The sequence below is a fragment of the Pseudorca crassidens genome, chromosome 8, assembly GCF_039906515.1.
Source record: "Pseudorca crassidens isolate mPseCra1 chromosome 8, mPseCra1.hap1, whole genome shotgun sequence".
NCBI classification, from domain to species: domain Eukaryota; kingdom Metazoa; phylum Chordata; class Mammalia; order Artiodactyla; family Delphinidae; genus Pseudorca; species Pseudorca crassidens.
In genome coordinates this window covers 59,767,568-59,786,944 of record NC_090303.1, presented here as the reverse complement: position 1 = coordinate 59,786,944, position 19,377 = coordinate 59,767,568, and the positions used below count along the sequence as shown (strand labels likewise).

General features: G+C 41.0%; 1 protein-coding gene across 7 annotated transcripts in view; it reads right to left on the bottom strand.

Moving 5' to 3' along the window:
* CREB5 (cAMP responsive element binding protein 5) overlaps positions 1-19,377 on the bottom strand; it is a 412,570-nt gene that overhangs the window by 312,397 nt on the left and 80,796 nt on the right. For all 7 annotated transcript variants that reach the window (XM_067746600.1, XM_067746601.1, XM_067746602.1 and 4 more), the window contains one exon: positions 8,829-8,950. In XM_067746600.1, the coding sequence (XP_067602701.1) occupies positions 8,829-8,950 (122 nt within the window). The remainder of the gene's footprint in view (positions 1-8,828; positions 8,951-19,377) is intronic.

The following is a 19,377-nucleotide window of genomic DNA, read 5'->3' as shown; positions in this document are numbered from 1 at the left end:
TTGCTTGCTTTCGGGAGCATGAATGCAGGGCCTCGCAGAGGACAGGACATGCTCCCTAGGCAGATGCAAAAGCCTCCTGGCCCCAGGTACACACCCACTGCCGCGGGAGTCTGGTGGGTTGCAAGTCCTGAATTACTCACAGCTGGAAATGGATTCCTTCAGCGGAGAGCGTCCATTCGCCATTGTGATTCCATTTGGGTTAATACCTTGAAATCCCAGCCTGGCTTGCCTGCCTCAGGACAGGTAAGGAGTGATTTTAACCAGCTGAGATCCCAACCCAACCCCCCCCCCCCCCCAAACAGAGAAAGCACCCTGATGAGAAAGTCTCCAGCTGGGAAAAGCTGCCCTTTTTTCGGCTCTTAAAGCTGAGCTTCGTAATTATTTTAGTGAGGAGCCTCCCAGCCAAATAATCCAATTGGACTAATTTTCAGCTACAGTAAGCCCGCCTGATGGGAAGGCAGGCCAAACAAGCGATCTTCACAACCCGAGTCTGGGTTGATGATGGTGCCTGAAGAGCTTCAGGGCTCCATTGTGTTTTGGGCCATTTTTAGTTCCTTTTCTTAGTCTTTTTAAATTTCTTTTTTATTGAAATCTAGTTGATTTACAATGCTGTGCCAATCTCTGCTGTATAGCAGAGTGACTCAGTTTTTTGTTGTTGTTGTTTTTATTTGTTTGTTTGTTTGTTTTGCAGTACGCAGGCCTCTCACTGTTGTGGCCTCTCCCGTTGCGGAGCACAGGCTCCGGACGCGCAGGCCCAGCGGCCATGGCTCACGGGCCCAGCCACTCCGCGGCATGTGGGATCCTCCCAGACCGGGGCACGAACCCATGTCCCCTGCATCGGCAGGCGGACTCTCAACCACTGCACCACCAGGGAAGCCCGTGACTCAGTTTTTAAGTGCCCCTCCCCATCCCACCCCCATCCCTGCTTTGATCCTTTTAGATGCATTCCATGCATAGAATCTCCTAGAATCAAGATTGCAGTTTAACAGCTCCCAAAGCACTCCCTTTTATACTGATGACATCCCACACCAACCCCTCTACCTTTTAACAATGACAGTACTTGGAAGAACTTTCAACTTAACCACAAGTGAGAGGCAAACACTTTCAAGAACAATTTTTTTTTTTACATCTAAATATTTCGGTTTGTTTTCACTTATTAAAAAATACATTCAATTTTGCGATAATACGTAATTCTAGGTATTTCTTTAAAGTTGGGTTAGAGGTCAAAACATTTTCTTGGAATGTGCAGCGGTAGGTAACTCAGTAGGAAGTGATGATGGGCTAGACTTGAGGTGATAGAAATGGAAAATAAAGAGAAGAGATGAGGATTCTGGCCTAAGGAAGCTGATGGAGTGCAAAGGAGGGAGGGAAGGCAAAGCTGCCTCCTGAGGTGGATGAACTATGTCTCTGACAGATTCAGAGGCAGGTGGGGGGGTTTAGACATGGCAATGAGTTTCTGCAGGAAAGCATTGAGCACAGTTCTGGGCACAGTACGTTACAAACAGCAGCGGCATCTTCAAGTGGGAATGCTGGTAACAGCTGGAGAGTAGAGATGAATATTCACGGTGAGGACAGATAAAGGAATTGTTGGGTGGAGTTGATTGCTAGGTTATGAGAATGTACAAGTTTTCTGAAGAGAAGGTGTAAACAGAAACCACCCGAAAGTGGATACAGCAAAAGACAAGGAGGCAGAGGGAGCACAGTCAGAGAGGTAGGATAAAAGCCAGGATATGCACCCCCTGTCACTGGTTCCCCTTAGTGGACTCCTATCAACTCTTTTTGTCTCTCTCGATAGTTTATTCTTCTGTATTTAAAATGGGGAATGTAGTACTGCCATAACCACCTATAATTATTCCCTGTTAACTAGAGGGACCAAAATCAAATTATCATTAATAACATGTTCAAAATGTCCCACGTGTCAGATATACTTCCTGACTATAGAAATACTTTGATTATTACCATACCCAGTCACAACTGAATAGGAAATACTGGTGCAAGAAAATACTATTTTATTCTGCAATATTTCCAACACAAATAGACGTTCCCAAAATCAATGCCAAGCTTCCTCTAGCAATCTTCATGTTGTATCTTAGGATCCGGTCCTCCAAATCTCTTCTACTCCACAGCTTCAAATGGAAACATCAGTATCTCACAGGAGAACACCCATCACTGCATGGGATGAATGCAAAACTTTCTCATTCAAACTTCAGCCTCTGAAAACCTTATAATCGGTTCTCAAAAAGACCTCAGGCAGAGACCTCAGTCTTGTCAGAACAAATGTCATGTGACAGCAAATATAAATAAAACCTACACCAAAAAAAACACTGAACAACAATAAAACCTGCCACTCACAGGCCATTCATCTGCCATTCATCTGCCATTAGCAGTGACCACCCCCTTTTAATTTGGCTCCTAACACTGGCTGAGGGCAGGGTCATGAACTGCCAGATGATTTAGCATTAGAAAGTAAACCCTCAGCCTCAAGAGAGATTTTCTCTTTAATGTGAAAGTTAGATTGTGAAGACTCATCCATTAAGGTCCAAATTAGCCAAATATACAAACTGTCCAAGGGAGGATATGAGCAAACACCCAATACCCATCTGGGTCAGTTTGCCTCAGAGCCGTGGGCCTTCCCTCCCTCATCATCCACGTCAAAGATACTTGATTTTATGTGCTCACTCTTTGCAGGGCAACAGACGATGCATTTTGCAACTTTGAGGATACCCTGACTTTCCACCAAAAAACAAATAAAAGAAACCAACTCTATGAGTTGTTTTTTCTCTCCCATTCCATTTTAAAATTGAGCCTGAGATCACATCATGATTCACTGACATATGTGGAAGTGGATACCAACTCTTAATAATCTCTGTTAAGACTGTACTCATTAATCCTAAATCCCAGGGAACTAAAACTCAAGAAATAGCTTCCAGTTTATCCACTGGTTTAGTCATTCCACTGAGTGGGATGCAAAGACCAAGCCAGCTTCTCTTCCAGCATCAAATTCCATCTAGGCCGAGATTTAAACCTATAAGGAGAGAGCTGAAAGTCCTTTACATTTGTAGTGTGCTGAAATGGAGGGGGAGGACAAGAGAATTCTTATGATATAAGGGTTAGATTTTCCAGTTATTGGGGTAGGGGAAGAAATAGGTTGTCATCTCTCAATGACGTTGCCAATGGGTGTTTCCTTTCAGTCATGCTGATTGGAAAAAAAAAAAAAGCCAAAAAGATAAAAAACAATCTCATCTACTAGGATTTAGCAAACATGGTGACATTTGCAAAACCTCAATAAAACCAAGTTTAGGTTTCAGAATGTTTCTTTTTCTCCAGACTTCTGGGGCGGGGGATCGTATTACACAAATATCATAGAAGCAACATGTTAACATAACCGGAAACATCAGCTGTTGCAAGTTCGCTCAACTTGGTATCTCTTATTTTCCACCCAGCAGCCACTCACATCTTCCCCAGAGAGCAGCCATGCCTGATAGTAGCTGATAGAGCAAGACTGTAACGAAGGCAAAGCGCCTCCCTTTCTGCGCCCTCTCTCCTCAAGTAACTGGTAGTGTCCGGTGACATGATTTCCAGGTACAGAATTTAATCAGATTGAGCAGCCGATTTTTCTGAGCTGAGGCTGACCTGGCCATGCCCTGTTCCATGACTCCTGTTGAGCTGGGATCCAAGATCTTAAGATTGTAGCTTGTCCCCTGTTCCCATGTGTTAAACAGTCAACACCCTCTGGGAATAGACTGCACTTTTCATCATTTGGGTAGGAATTCTAGAGCATGGAAATGCCCTAATTTGCTATTGCTGCATCAGCATAATGAGTCAGATTTAGGTCCTAGGGGAGAATAACAACACTTAACACTTATACACCGCGCTTTTCATCTTCAGGGTCCTTCACCACGTTAGGCTGTAATGTTATATTTCTCTCAGCAAGACAAAGGAGTTCATTTCTAGTCCTTTCAACTCCCCTTCCTTTCTTATACATACAGACACACACACTCCCACACAACTGCTATCATATGATGAAGCTATCTGCCACCTCCTAGATATGTACTGTTGGATCTCTTTTTTAAAAAAGAAATCAAATGTGAAAGGTCAATTCACCCTTTTTAAAAAATATCTTTTGTTTTTGTTTCTTCCTCTAACGTGGAACACAAAATCGGCATGTCGATTGCCAGTTACTGGAGTCCATTCAGTATTACTGCTAGGGTTCCCATACTTGACTTGACTTTTCATGCCTCGTGGTCTTCTGTGTCATCTCTGCCCACCGAGGAGACTTGAAGGCTCTGTCTTGGAGGATGGAGGACTCTGTCACGTTCCCTGCTCAGACCTCTTCTCTACCTCATTTCCATTCACTCCTGGCCCAGGTCATTTCATTGAGTCTCATGTATTTAAAAACCACCTACATGCCGATGACCCCCCAGTTTACATCTTCAGACAGGTCCTGTATTACATACCTATACATTCATTTGCCCATTAGATGTTTCCACTTAACAAGTCTGCAAAAATCTCCTCAATTTTCCCCTCAAACCTGTTCCTCCCACAGACAGCTCCATCCTTTCAGTTGCTGAGGTCAAAAACCTGGGTTCATCCTGAAGTTCACCTCTTACTCCCCAGATGTAATCCATCAGCAATTCCTGTTGGCTCTATCTTCAAATTAGATCCAGAGTCTAACCACCCCCTCCATCTGTACCTTGGAGTAATCTGCCATCATTTTTAATCTAGATTCTTTGAATACCATCCTACCTGGTCTCACTTTGCCACTCCCCTCCAACAGTTTACTTCCAACTAGGCAGCCAAGTAAACTTTCTACTATATAAGTCAGATCCTATCACACCTCTGCTTACAACTGTCCTACAGTTCTCCATCTCACTCAGAATAAAAGCTGAAGCCTACACAGCCTTCCTGGACGGGCCCCCTCAGCCCACTCTTTGCATCACTACGTACCTTGCTCTTTGCAGTTCCTCCAGCGCACAGAGCGCCCTCCAGCCTCAGGGCTTTGCACCCGCTGCTCTCCCCACTCTCCTCCCCAGTACGCACCTGGTTCAGCCTTCTCCTCCTTCAGGTCTTGGCTGCATGTCCGCTTACCAGTGATGCCCACCCAGACCACCCCCAGCACTCCCTGTGCCTCTTCCCTGCTACATATTTTTCTCTATAGTACTTATCACCTATGGACATATTATACATTTTATTGTTTTTACTTGCTTACTGTTTGTCTTGCCCATGAGAAGTAAGCTACCTGAAGGGTGGGATTTTTTTGTTTGTTTTTTTGTTTCAGAATCAGCTTTAGTCCATGGTCTATTCACCAATGCCTTGGACAGTGCCTGGCACAATGTGGGCCCTCAAAAATATTTATTGCGTGAATAAATGATGAACAAAAGTTTCTCATCTGTTTCAGGACCAGCCTGACTTCTAAGCCGTAGGCAAGTTGAGATTTGTGATACTGCTAGTGAAGGATGCTTTTCCAAGGGAAAAAAAATCTCTCTCATTAGAGAGTTTTGAAGCTATGGGTTTATACTACGGTGAAAGACTGAGGCAATTATGGAATGTGTCATCTGTTATATAATATATGCTATGGATACAGACACTGGGGCTTTTTCTATTGGTCATTACCTGCCTCTTGCCCGTCCTCATTCTATACACACATTGGGATGCTTTGGAAAAAGGGTGTCAGGATTAAATATAGTCTGTAGAACAGAATTTTCCCCAACAGACAGCCACACGGGCTAAACAAGGATCAATTCTCTATTTGCTCTTTGAGAGAATTTTCTAGACCAAACTTCAGCTAGAATTTTAAAGGTGGAGGGAAGGACCAGTCCAGTCTTTCTAACATTTCTGTATAAAGTACTTAGAAAGTTCAAGCAAAAACCTTTTTTAACCAAATTCTCCCGATAAATGAATCCATCTCCCACTTTACTAAAACTTGCTGAGGGAACTAATGCAAGTCTTCTGTTAAAAGTCTCAGAGAAAATAAATTAGAAGAGAGTTGGAGCTTCAAATTAAAAAGGAATAGTTATCTGAATGTGGAGTGAAAGGGAGGAAGAAGACAAAACTTAATGATGACAAGGTATGCGTTGAAAAAAGAACTTGTATTCCTACATTTCAAGCAGGGAACAAACAAATGAAGTAGGAGCTGGGGGTAGCAGTGTGCCAGGGATGTTCGGAGCTGGAGTAATGTGGTCAAAGGGATGTGTAAAAGTATGTTGGCGGGGGCTTCCCTGGTGGTGCAGTGGTTGAGAGTCCACCTGCCGATGCAGGGGACACGGGTTCGCGCCCCGATCCGGGAAGATCCCACATGCCGCAGAGCGGCTGGGCCCGTGAGCCATGGCCGCTGAGCCTGCGTATCCGGAGCCTGTGCTCCGCAATGGGAGAGGCCACAACAGTGAGAGGCCCGTGTACCGCAAAAAAAAAAAGTATGTTGGCAGATTGGAGAGCATCTCCTACTCCTCATTTCCCCATCCTGTGGCTTCCAAGGAAATGCTAGGGCAGAAGCCACCAACACAGCCCATCTGGCCACTGGATGAGTCATCCTGAATTAGGCCTCAAGAATGTGTAGTCATGGTCACCGAGGCTGGATATGGCCCTCTCGTTTGAACGAGGCAATGGAAGAGGATACCTCAACAGTCTGAACGCTGTCCAACTTCTAGTGTGTGAAAGTGAAGTTGGGGTGTGGGACACTGGTCTCCTGAGGGGCCCACCCCAAAACCATGGGGGGAAGCTCGCTGCAGGGTCCCCCACCCACATACCCATCTCAAAGTCATCACATGACTAGTGTTGCTAAGAGCAACATGTGAAAGAGAAAAAGACTATTTCTACAGTGACAATAGTCCTCCTCAACTTTGCTTGCCTAATTATTTTAATTTTTAGCATTTAATTATTTGTACTCAACCCACAAAGGATCAAAAGCAACTCACACACAAAAAAAATGTATAGCATGAAAATGTTTTCTTAAATTAAAAATCGGGACCAGAGGAAATATAAACTGGAACTGAAAATCTAGTCCGTGGGGGGAGTAAAATGCTCATTACAGTGTTCTAAAAAGTTCTCAAAGTTAAGCAGTCAACTCGGCTTCACGTTAACAAGCAGTCAAAGCAAAAAGAGAAACAGAACTGGTTACAGGATTCTCATGTCCACGAGGAGAAAATATTTCAGTTCCTCAGGGGAAGCAAACTATTTCCTGGAATTCAGATCTGCAAGAATTTCCTCCCATGGGGCTTCATATAGGAGATCATGAGTACTATGCAAAGGAGAAGATCTAAATCCGCCCCCCGACCATGGGCTTCCTAAAGCTGTTAAATCTTGGAAAATGTCTTTGGGAAAATTAAGGGTATACACTTCGATTAAAACCCTTCTATCAGAAATGAAGACGATACAGACCAAGTACACACCTTTCTTACAGTTTGGAAGAAGCCAACCTTGACTATCTCAAGGAATGAATGAACTTAATCCCTCAGTCATCTACATATGCCATGTCCATCAGCAAAGCTAAATTTATTACTCAACCAGAGGAAATTTACTAGACTTTTTGGTTCCTCGGTCCCTTGCTATTTTTATGTTTTTTTAAAAATCTATTTCTATTGCAATGAAATATAGAATGCATGCCTTCTTTTTTATTTAGTTAAAAATATCAAGTGCTCAGAACAGTGTCTGGCAAATAAGTGCTAAATAAGTGTTTGCTTTGAAAAAGAAAAAAGGCGCTTCACTGGGCGGGTGTAGGGGCGTGTCAAGTATGAATGACTAATTATAAATCAAATGAGTTGACTGAGATTTTAAACCCCTCTTGTAACCTATTTTCAGGATTTTTCCTAAAGCAGTACAGACTGAATGGCTATTTTGATGTGAGAATGTGACATGAAAAATCTGGTGGAGGGGGATTATTATAATTTCACATAGAGGAGGATTCAAAGGTTTTGAAACACTTAGAGAAATATCAGAACCTTTTAAAATTTCTTCTCCAGATGGAACAGCTGGAAGTTCAGAATCCATTACGATGTAGCCGGCGCTTCCTTTCAACCAGCTTTCACAGTCTAAGTCTCTGTTCATGGGATGTATCTAATTTGTTGTTGAGTACATTGTGGGCATTCAATAATGGTCTATCAAAAAAGTTTAAAAACACCAAAAAGCTTCATTATCATATTTAGTTGTGACTCTATTTCTTTTCCTTAATCTGGTAAAGTGATTTTTAAATCACTTTACATGACATTACAATAAAAACTGACTATATTCTGGAGGGATTCGTAAAGTGACTTTTCTACATTTGTAAGGACAAATAATCCACACTTATAGTGAACCTATTTGTTCCCACAACAACAGATGTTCAATAATATGACCAGGAAGGAATTACGAACGTGGTGGAGAGATACCGGGAAGATTATGCAAATCAGACAGTTACAACCTGGGCCAAAATCAGGTGAAATCCTCTCTTCTACTGCTACAATCCTTCGCTTGTCATCTTACCCCTTGACCCTTGTCTTTTGCACTCACCACGCAGGTAAAGCTTGCTCTTATTTAGCACAGTAAAACAACAACTTTTGAATAGAACAATTCTGTGAGTTTTTCTGACTCAGGTCAAGAATCAGGTAACTTTATTTTGGCTTCAATTTCGTATTTCAGATAATCTGCTTTTCCCATGATTTTTCTAGCCTTGGATTCTACAACCAGGGATTCATCCATTTTCAAAAGAAAAAACCATCAAACACTTGCAAACGGATAAATGCTGTTTTAGAGCATTATCAGCACAGTCTGCGGTGCCACCTAGTTCCCATGCAGATGTTTCTAGCAGGTGCTAGAGGAGACACCTGTCCAGGTGTCCGTCCAAGCAAACCTACCCGCTTGCTGCTCTCTTCCTCTTGAGCCTTCCTGAACTCATGCTCGAGGGAGCAGTCCAGCTCATTGAAGAGCCCCACCTCCTCGCAGTTCTTCAGGAATCTCGTTGGGGTTGGAGTCTGATCTGAAAACAGAGACCGAGGGATCATAAACGGGACCTTTTCCTCAAAAGTCAGTGGCAAGTATGAGCTAATAAATTCACTAATCCCCTCCCCTCGCCTTAATGACGATGCCGAGTGGCCACCCATAATCTTCCAGCCCTTTAAATAAAATGAGAATATGGAAGAAAATAAAACCATAAAGCCCAGAGGAGCAATATGATGTGTAGAAGGCTGTGACATGGGAGGGCTTCCCAAGCCTCCCTCTGGACAACTTCAGGCAAGAAGATCCCACAGTTGACTTTCTGGAGCTCATATCGTTTGAATACACATTGCAAGGTGTGGAATAACTCTCTTTTAACTGGAAAACATGATTTAGCTAAAATAAGGCCAAAAATATCTACAGAGTCCATGTTAAGCCTGATTTTAGGGGGCTGGGAGGACAAAAAAAATTATAAATGTTTATATCAAACAAAAAGAGAGAAACAAGCATTCAATTCCTTTTTCTTAATGGAGAATAAAAATTTAGCAATTCTTTCTCTCATTTTCGGAGTCACAGAAGGATGATGAAAGGTTCCAAGTCAAACACATTCAGCTTCCATCCCTTAAAAATATAATTATTAATTTTATTTTCCTTTTGCTGTAGCCAAAAGAATGTTTTGAGAAGACTCTCTAAAAGGAATAGAATTTCTTTCATATTCTTGATGGTCTGGAGAGCGTACTACTTAAAAACTGGAGGATCTGAAACCACTATTTGTGGCTTAATATTTATGCAGCATTTGCAGTTTATAAAATATTTTCACACACATTCTCTAGAATCTAGATCTCACAAGATCCTATAACGTAAGCAGAGTAGAATCTCACCTTTGTAATTATTAAGGACAGTCATCTTCCTTGTAAAGGTGCACTCGAGTGGACATGAATAAAACTGTGTAAACTGCCTTTTTCACAGAAACAGAAGATAAAAGAACCAGAGAGGACCACTTCCCAGTGGGGAAGTCTAGCCACACCAATTATTTTACAAGCGAAGAAAATGGAAGGCCTGAGTGATTAAGGGTCTTGTCCAAGGTCTCCCAGGTAGATGTGGCAACACTAGGATTATAACCAAGGGCTTGGTGCTATTTCCATTATATATATACATGCATTATTCCCACCTGAGCCTGTGGCAGACACTGCTAGATCGATTATGGCCCTTGTCCAGCTTGACCTACACTCAGTCTCAAATCTCTTCCTGCACAGTCCTCTAAGCCATCACCACCAGTCAAATGAAGAATGCCCTCAAGTTGATACGAATTTGCAATTTCTGCACTCTCTTTAGAAATTCCTATATGGCAAGAAATTAGAATCCTATTTATTTATTAGAGTAATTAATCCCAGTAAATTATCTACTGAGATTCAAAGAATATCTTAACACCCATGAAGCTGAAATGGCTTGATATCTCCACTTAATCAGCCCTTCCAAGGCAATGTCTCCCGATACCCTATGGGCACAGAGCTTTACTGCCTGAGAAGTAACCGAATGGCTGATCTGGATTCCAATCAACAAAATACCCATCTGCATTCTTTCCCATTCTTAGCCCAATCTCCAAGCTTCTGAGCTCTCTTTGCAGTACACAGAGAGCCTACAACAGACGATCATAAATTGGACATTATAGATAAAAGACATGCAAAGGATTGGGTTTCACTGAAAATAGTTTTATTAGAAAATTAATTAATTTATTAAGATACACATATATGCCTAAGTATCCAATATATACCTATAGCAGTTATGTGTTGTGGCTTATAAAATATAAAATTAGTATTTATGTAGCATTTTGCAGTTTACATTTTTACCCACATCGTCTAGAATCTATTAATAGATCTCACAAGAGCCTATGTGGTAAGCAGGGTGCATATTATTTTAGGACAGGAGAAATAAGTTAAGTACCTTGCACAGGGTCACACAATTTGTAACCATCTTATCACTATTAAGTCCTCTCTTACTTTCGGACATAATCCCTTCTCAATCTAAATCCCATGCTTTGCCTAGACTCTCCTGCCAGGTCCAAAGGTCTTTGGTGCATGTGTAAAAGACAACACTGACAACCCAGAAATCCAGATTAGAAAATCATGTGGTTTTGGGGAAATTACTTACATTCTCTGGACTTCAAGTTCATCATCTTTCAAATAAAGTTCTAAAGTTACATGATTCTGTGAATCCTAAAATCACCACCACAACTAGGTTCGCTTCAGAAGTCACTTTTAGGGGGCTTCACTGGTGGCGCAGTGGTTGAGAGTCCGCCTGCCGATGCAGGGGACACGGGTTCATGCCCTGGTCCGGGAAGATCCCACATGCTGCAGAGCGGCTGGGCCCGTGAGCCATGGCCACTGGGCCTATGCGTCCGGAGCCTGTGCTCCGCAACGGGAGAGGCCACAACAGTGAGAGGCCCGCATACCGCAAAAGTCACTGTTAGTAGATCAAAGAAAATATGACCACATAAAGGACAGTTGAACAGGAACATCAGTAACAACTGGTCAGACACTGGAAATTAGGCCAGAGGCAAGGGCTAGATATATAGATAAAGGAGATTTATGAACAGAAGGTGTAAATAGACGAAACGTGAGAGTGGAAATATAAGGGTGTGGTGTGGTGTGTGTGTGTATGTGTGTGTGTTAAGGGTGTGGTGTGTGTGTGTGTGTGTGTGTGTGTTAAGGGTGTGTGTGTGTTAAGGGTGGCGTGTGTGTGTGTGTGTGTTAAGGGTGGTGTGTGTGTGTGTGTTAAGGGTGGTGTGTGTGTGTGTTAAGGGTGTATGTGCGTGTGTGTGTGTGTGTGTGTTAAGGGTGGTGTGTGTGTGTGTGTAAGGGTGTGTGTGTGTGTTAAGGGTGGTGTGTGTGGGTGTGGGTGTGTGTTAAGGGTGTATGTGTGTGTTAAGGGGTGTGTGTGTGTGTGTGTGTGTGTTAAGGGTGGTGTGGTGTATGTGTGTGTGTTAAGGGTGGTATGTGTGTGTGTGTGTTAAGGGTGTATGTGCGTGTGTGTGTGCGTGTGTATACGTTTACTGGATGCTTAGTCCATGCCAGGCATAGTGCTAAGTGCTTTGTATGCATCATCTCATTAATTTTCACATCAACCACATTAGGTAAAAATTATTTCCTCCATTTTACTTATGAGGAAACTGAAAGTCGCCTTTGGCCCCATTTAGTAATGGAGTTGCTTAATTGTATAAGTAATTGACATTCCTAACAATCCTTGGTTCTTCTGAAATATCTTGGAATCATTTATATCCCTCACACAATAGAACTGCATTACAAGCCCACAGACTCTTCACTATCTGAGAGGAACATTTTTGTGACTAAAAAACCTGAGAAAGTATCACATGACAGAACTGAAATAGTAGACCACTTGTCATCAATGGGAATTTAGTTTGCCAGGTTTTAATTTTCCTTTTATTCCTCTATGCTCCTTTGTTGGAGATTTACAGGTTGAGGACCATGATTCCAGGTAGAGAGAATAGCAATCCTAGAGGCTCCATGAGACTCCTGAACTCTGAGACATGTTCATGAGATGCTCCATGAAATTGAATTCAGGTTGGCATTTGGGGGCCCAAGCCCCAAGCAAAGTTGAGAGATGTTTTCTGTCTCCTCTAATGCAAAATTATTCCCAGATACCGGCATGCACCTACATACATCAGCAAAGGGAGGCCGAAGGAGCATGGCACAGGACAGTAATGGCACCGTCCATCATGCTGAGCCTCTCTGCAGCAATAGGGAAACAAAGCTATGGAACAAGGGGAGCTATGGGCAGTAAAGACAGCTGGTTCCCTCCTATCCCCAGAGACAAAGACTCAGAGGAAGGCCCCAGAGTTGTTACCAAACGTGACTTTCTTTGCCGTATGATAAGAGTGAGGGAAAAGCAAAACTGTAATCTGTATCCACATTTGGAATAGATAAGGCACACTGTTCCTAATATTTAATTCATTTTCTTCTTGTGAATGAGCTATTCTTTCCAGTTACAACAGGAACCAGAAAATGGAGCTTAACTTTTGTTTTAACATTTATTAGAATTAATACAGGGTCTCTAGTCATCTTTGATCCCACATGGTACCAGTTCCAAGTAAGCCAGGCAATGTGCAAATCTTCAAAAGGGGGACAGCTAAATCTATCAGTTGCTTAAATAAAAGAGGCAGAGTTTCTCAGCCACATGAATGCCTTGTCAAATAACTACTCCAGCTGAAATTAGACCAGAAGTAAGTGGGTAATATCCATGGTCATAAATTAAAATTCTTGTAATCTACACCTTATTTAGAACCAAGAGCGTGCACCAGTTAGCTACAGCAGCAGCAATTTCTATGTCCTGAATAACAGTGACCGATGCTCTACTAGGGGATAATATCTAAGGTGTGTTCCGCAGTGACAGGCCACACTCCAAGGTCTTACAGGAACTGGTTCCAGTGGGAACTCAGAGCTGAGATGACTGTTTAAGGACTTATGCTCCCCTTTCTTTTAGTGCTTCCACTCCAGTGAGGTCCATCTGAATGAGAGAAGATAACCCCAAATCTCAAAGTAAACAAAAAGTTAATAGCTTTTGAGTTTGAACTTTATCCGAGTTGAAAGTATTTTGTTGTTACCTTTGTAAATCTGCACTGGTGCTGCAGAAATGCCTGCATGCTGCCTTCTCACAGTCTACAAAGAGCACACCAGGTTCTCAGGAGACCTCGACACCCAGGGCCAGTGCAAGTGAGAAATCTTACCCTCCTGTACTCCTCTTAAGCGTCGTGGGGATTTCTTTACCAATCGGACATGAAAGATTGAAAAGTTGGTCATATTTCAACATCTGGTTCCCTTCCTGGAATGATGAGTCTGTTTCTTGAAAACAGGAGCATCTTTTCATAAAATCACTGCCTCTGTAAATAGCTAGGTAGAGGACATTTGCCATGCAGAAGCTCTACTTGCATATCTGCCCGGAAGAGTGCCACAAACTTGGCATTATGAGTTAGGAATTCACCCATCACTTCTATGATAGGAAATCCTGTATCACATTACATCTGGGAAGGACCACAAGTATATGGTCAGGACTACTAGGAAAAAAAGCATCTCACTAAGTTTTCCAATCAGTCCATAGTCTGTCTACCATCAAGTGCTTCAGTCCCAGCAAGTATGATTATTCCAAAGCCTAAATGACAAGCACACAGCTAAAGCAGAAACCCGATTCTTCTTTTAAAAAGTGTTTAGTCTGTTCTACATTTAATAATAGGTTGCTACCTTATTCGGTTTCAGAGCTGTGTTTAAGTTATATGTTTGTCTATATTTCATTTTCCTCAATGGGAAAAAAATAAAGGCAAGGTGACAAGCCATCAATTAAAAAAAAAAAAAAAAAGGAAAAGCAGACTTCCCATCATATACCAGAGGAGAAAAATATGAGTCCCCTAAGCAAATTTTTTTTCCTATTGGTCTGACAGTCTCAGCTACGGTATCACTAAAGGACTCTATAAAGTAATTCTACATCATTTTGTATTAAATTGATACTATAAAAGCCTCACTAATTCAGACCAGTTTTAAGAAAGATCAGTTTGAATTAGTGACCATTCTAACTATAGGGTATTTTTTAAAAGGCAATGCATTTTTATTATTTACATGATTCAATTTCAGCCAACAAAATGTAGCTTAATGGAATTCCTCAAGAATGCTGTTCAAATCAGTAGAGGAAAGTATTGGAATTAGCCTATCTATTTTAGTAAGAGTTGGGGTTCTCAAAAAAGGCATTTCTCTTCGAGACTTTTAATATTCTTTTTATAGTCATATTTACCCCATGAATTTTTCAGCAAATGCTTTCTTTAAAATATTCTTATACCTTATCTGAATTTTAATAAAGTCCTAATTGAGTTTACATTAAATGAATTTTAAAATGCATAATCCTTTATAAGAGTTATAATCAGTAACAACTGACAGAATTCCGAGGAATTCTAGACAGGCTTCTTTGCGATAAATGTGCCTTTTATTGAGTGTGAATATACAATAGGAGCACTAGGGTCCTTTCAGTAACACTGACATAACTATTTCCCTACATCTGTCCCAAGAGGCAGTGCTACCACGGGACAAACAAAGGTAACTCTGGTTTTTAAACAATAGCTGTGGGATGCTTAAAATTGACCCGGACTGGGGTGATCCAGGTCAGTGAGACACGCTCTCACACTCTTGAATCACATGCTGGAATCCATTTATTTCAAGCTAGAGAGCTGGTAGACTAGAGAGGCTGTGAGTCAACTAGAAAATGCTCTGATAAAGGCATCTCTTACAACACATAGTTCCAGAAGACATAGATATAGACTTAAATAATTCAAGTATACTTTCCACACCTACATACTCACTATTAGCCATGGCTTACCCCTAGGTGTTCCAACAGCAATTAAGCCACAATTTTATTTCATTTTAGAGGAGCCGAGCTGGTAAAAAGGGTTATTAACACTGTGAAACCATGTCTCTGCTGGCCACGTGAATAAAGGGATCAAAATGTGCCCTGAATAGTGGAAGCTAAAGCTTAATGTTTCCACTTAGTCACTCATTGCCTGAGTTCTACTATACTCTTTGTCAAAAGGGATTGGTTTCCAGATTAAACAAACTGGAAGCCAGTTTTTCATATATAAAGGAAGACTGTAGATCAATGCCTTTGACGTATTCAGGTGGATTTTCAAAATTCTATTTTGCTTGACCAACTAAAAACATGAATGAGAAGCTGACATGTCCAAATGCCAATGCAGTACGTCCCTACATACAAAAGAGTTCTGTGCCAAAAGTGCGTTCGTGTAAGTCCAACAGAATTAGCCTAGGTACCCAACTAACACAGTCGGATATATCGTACTATACCGTAATAGGTTTATAATACTTTTCATACAAATAATACATAAAAAACAAACAAACACAGTACAGTAAACTACACAAAAGCACAACCACATGCACTCACATGACAACGTGAACTAACTTATGTGACTGGACACGCTAACGAACGTTTGCATCTTTGAAAGTTCGCAACTTGAAGGTTCGTATGTGTTGCTACAATCTCCTTCTAAAAATGTTTGACCAGTCTCTCCATTTGATGAGTATTGAAGGGATAAGTCAATAATATAAGAAAAATCAGTTCATAGATTTATATCCAAACATAAATCTAAGGCCAAAACATACTAAAAATAATATGTGTACCTCACCAAATCTATGTGTACAGTGAGAAAATTATAGACAGATAGGGACTTTGGACAAATTGCTTATCCTCTTGATCTTGTTTACTCATATGAAAAAAAAGTGGCCAGGATTAAATGACAATGTATATAAAGCAGGGGGAATATTACAGGCATAAGATAAGGCAATAAATGGTAGCTATTTCTATTATCATGCTGCCCTCTGATGCAAGCCATCTCCACCACCCTCTGTTCCATAAAGATCTGATTAATTTCCATAATGAGAAGTCACTATGTAACTTTACCATCAATGGAAGAGAAAGAAGCTAAGTATGGGACATACTTAGCGTGTGTGTGTGTGTGTGTGTGTGTGCGCGCGTGTGTGTGCGCGCGCGCGCAAGAGAGACAGAGACAGAGATTTATTTACTTTTTATATCCCAGTTCATTCCAAAAAGAATCTGGAGTGAGATATGTCACCTTTCCTCTGGCTCCTCCCTTAAAATGCTCTTGGATTATTAAGTAGGGTTTATAGCAAAGAGCCATGAGCAATGGATTCGGGTTCTGAGATTGTCTGGTTGATCACAAACAATCTCTTGGAGACAAAAGTTCTACTTCATTGAAAACATTTTGCTTTCTCCACAGTAAGTATTAGGTTTAGAGTCTGCAACTAGAGATAGGCCCTACTTCTAGACCTAGTCCAGGTCTCAGTTGGGTTCTGAAGGACTATACTGTCATTTATATTAGATGCTCTGCATCAGATGGTGATAAGGAAGATGGGATGAGGAAGCCAGTCTCTCTTGCCTCTCTTCCATGTGTCAGCGCAAGATACAGTCAGCTGCACTGCATCTGGTCTTGGGGTTTTACCACTTCCAGCCCCATCATATTCAGAGGTCAGGGACGAAGAACCCCTGAGCCTGGAGTGCTGAACATCAGGTCTTGGCTGAAATGCCACTCATCTAGAAGAGGCCTGTCCTGACCTCCCCTGGGGAGCCTGCTGGCCGCTGGTGTCACATTATCATGATTTATCTTCATCGGAGCACTTCTCCCTAACTGATATTTTCTTGTTTATTTATCTGGGGATTTTTGGTTTTGTTGGTTTTTGGGTTTTTTGTCTATTATCTCTCTTTCTCCCTACCCCCAACAGCATATAATCAGTTCCATAGAAGAGGGAACTCATCTGTCTGGTTCAATGCCACATCCCCAGCACCCAGCACAATAGGATCCTTGCAGGCCCTCATTAAATGTTTGTTGACTAAATGAATGGTGATGAAGGGGCAACTTCAGACCCTCTTCCCACACCTCAGCTGGTGCCTGTCCTAACTTCTCTCTAAGCACAGCCCAGCTGCCTGCAGCATTAATCGGGCTGTGATGTCTGGTGAGGGAATTGACTAGGCATTTAAAGGCATGGTCCCCTGTCCCTTTCTCAGGTTTCCCACCTGAGTGTGGATCAGGTTTTATCTTTTGGGAAAGGCTTGCAGTACTCTTGAACTTCATCTTCCCTTTCATGAAGCAAAATCAGTCATCTTCTACGTCAATATTTCTACCGTATTCCCCCAACACACAACATACACACACAGAGTTCTCATTTAGTATATTATTTGCTTATTATTTGTTCAACTACAAAGTTGTACTTTGATTCCTATTCTGTTTTTTTTTTTTTTTTTCCTGTACAGACCCTGGGAACCCTGTAAAGAAGTGGGGGTGGGGATGTTTGATAGGGCAAGATTTAGGAATTTCTGGATACCTAGACATAATACCATTAAAATAGACCCAAACACCATCCTCTTTGTCTCTAATACTGAAATTTGATCATAATTTGCAAGCCAAACAGATCTGGTGTCATGTGGTAGCTGGTAATTTTGCAACCTGTATGTGGACGTATACTGTCTTCAATGGATTCTCATTTCAAAACTGGCACCTAAAAACCTTTGCTATCACAACTTCCCTCACCATGAAATTATCTTCTATCAGACGGAGAATAGTTGAAGGGAAAGGTTCATGCCCCTCGTCACATCAGGACACTGGAAATGTACCACAGAGCCCAAATAAGGATGGAAGGACCAAGGTGGGAGGGAATGGAAGTCTTTGCCCTCAGAATCCAACACCACCACCCCTATTCATGTCCTTACTAGGGACATGTACTGTCCCTTTAGAAGGAGGGGTTTTATGTTTACTGTCTATCAGTAAGAGCAGACTAATGTTAATAAAACACCATGACCGTCACTTTTATTATCCTGCTTTGTGGCATGTCAAAGATTATTTACAAAAAAAAAAAAAAAAAGATTATTTACAGTCATTTTGAGTAATAAATTCTACCTGGCTTAAATAAAATGGACTTTATGGCAAAGCTATAAAATTATTTCAGATCTTACAACTCTTTGGACATTTACCCCTCAAATGTATATGTGTGATATCTTAATAACTTCCCTAACTATAATATTTGCAATTAAAGAAGGATGAAGTGATTTTCCAAAATTTAGGTTAGCTAGACACCCTGAAATTAGTAATAAACATACCTACTATACTTTATCTCCTTAATATATGTTAAACTCCAATTCATCTGAAATGAAATTTTGGGTAATTGAATATTGCTTTAAAAAAATAGACCAAATATTGCTTGAAAAAAAAATAATAGCCTTGAACATTTTTGCCCTGATGAGGCTTTCTGATTTAAGGTTTGATTTATACTATTTTTATTTTTATTGTTACTATATTTTGAGCTGTACAAAATTATTCATCTTCATGAGAGGCCACAAAATAGGTTTAAGGTACATTAAGAAATAAAATTCTAATGAACATATTTTTAATAAAAGCAGATTCTGAAGCTTTTGATAAATTTAAATCTTAGTAAATTAAGATACAAACAAATAAAACTTCAGTCATATTGACAATCACAATCTAATATGCTAAAACTGAAATGATGTTTGAGATAAATATATTTTAAAGACTTTCCTGGAAAAAAAATGCAAAGCACAAATACTCAGCAAATAGCATATTACAATTCAGTGTGGACAACACTGGCATATGACATGTAGTTGACACCTCAGCCTCTGGAGCTGGACTGGACAGCTCTGTATTCTGTTCCAGCAAGAAATTTCTAGGAGACTACAAACATGCAGAGTGGGTAGCAAGTTTAAAAATTTAGCACAGGGAACTATATCCAATCTCCTGGGATAAACCATAATGGAAAAGAATATTTTTTTAAAAGAATGTATATCTGTGTATAACTGGGTCCCTCTGCTGCACAGCAGAAATTAGCACAACACTGTAAATCAACTATCCTTCAATTAAAAAATGGTTTAAAA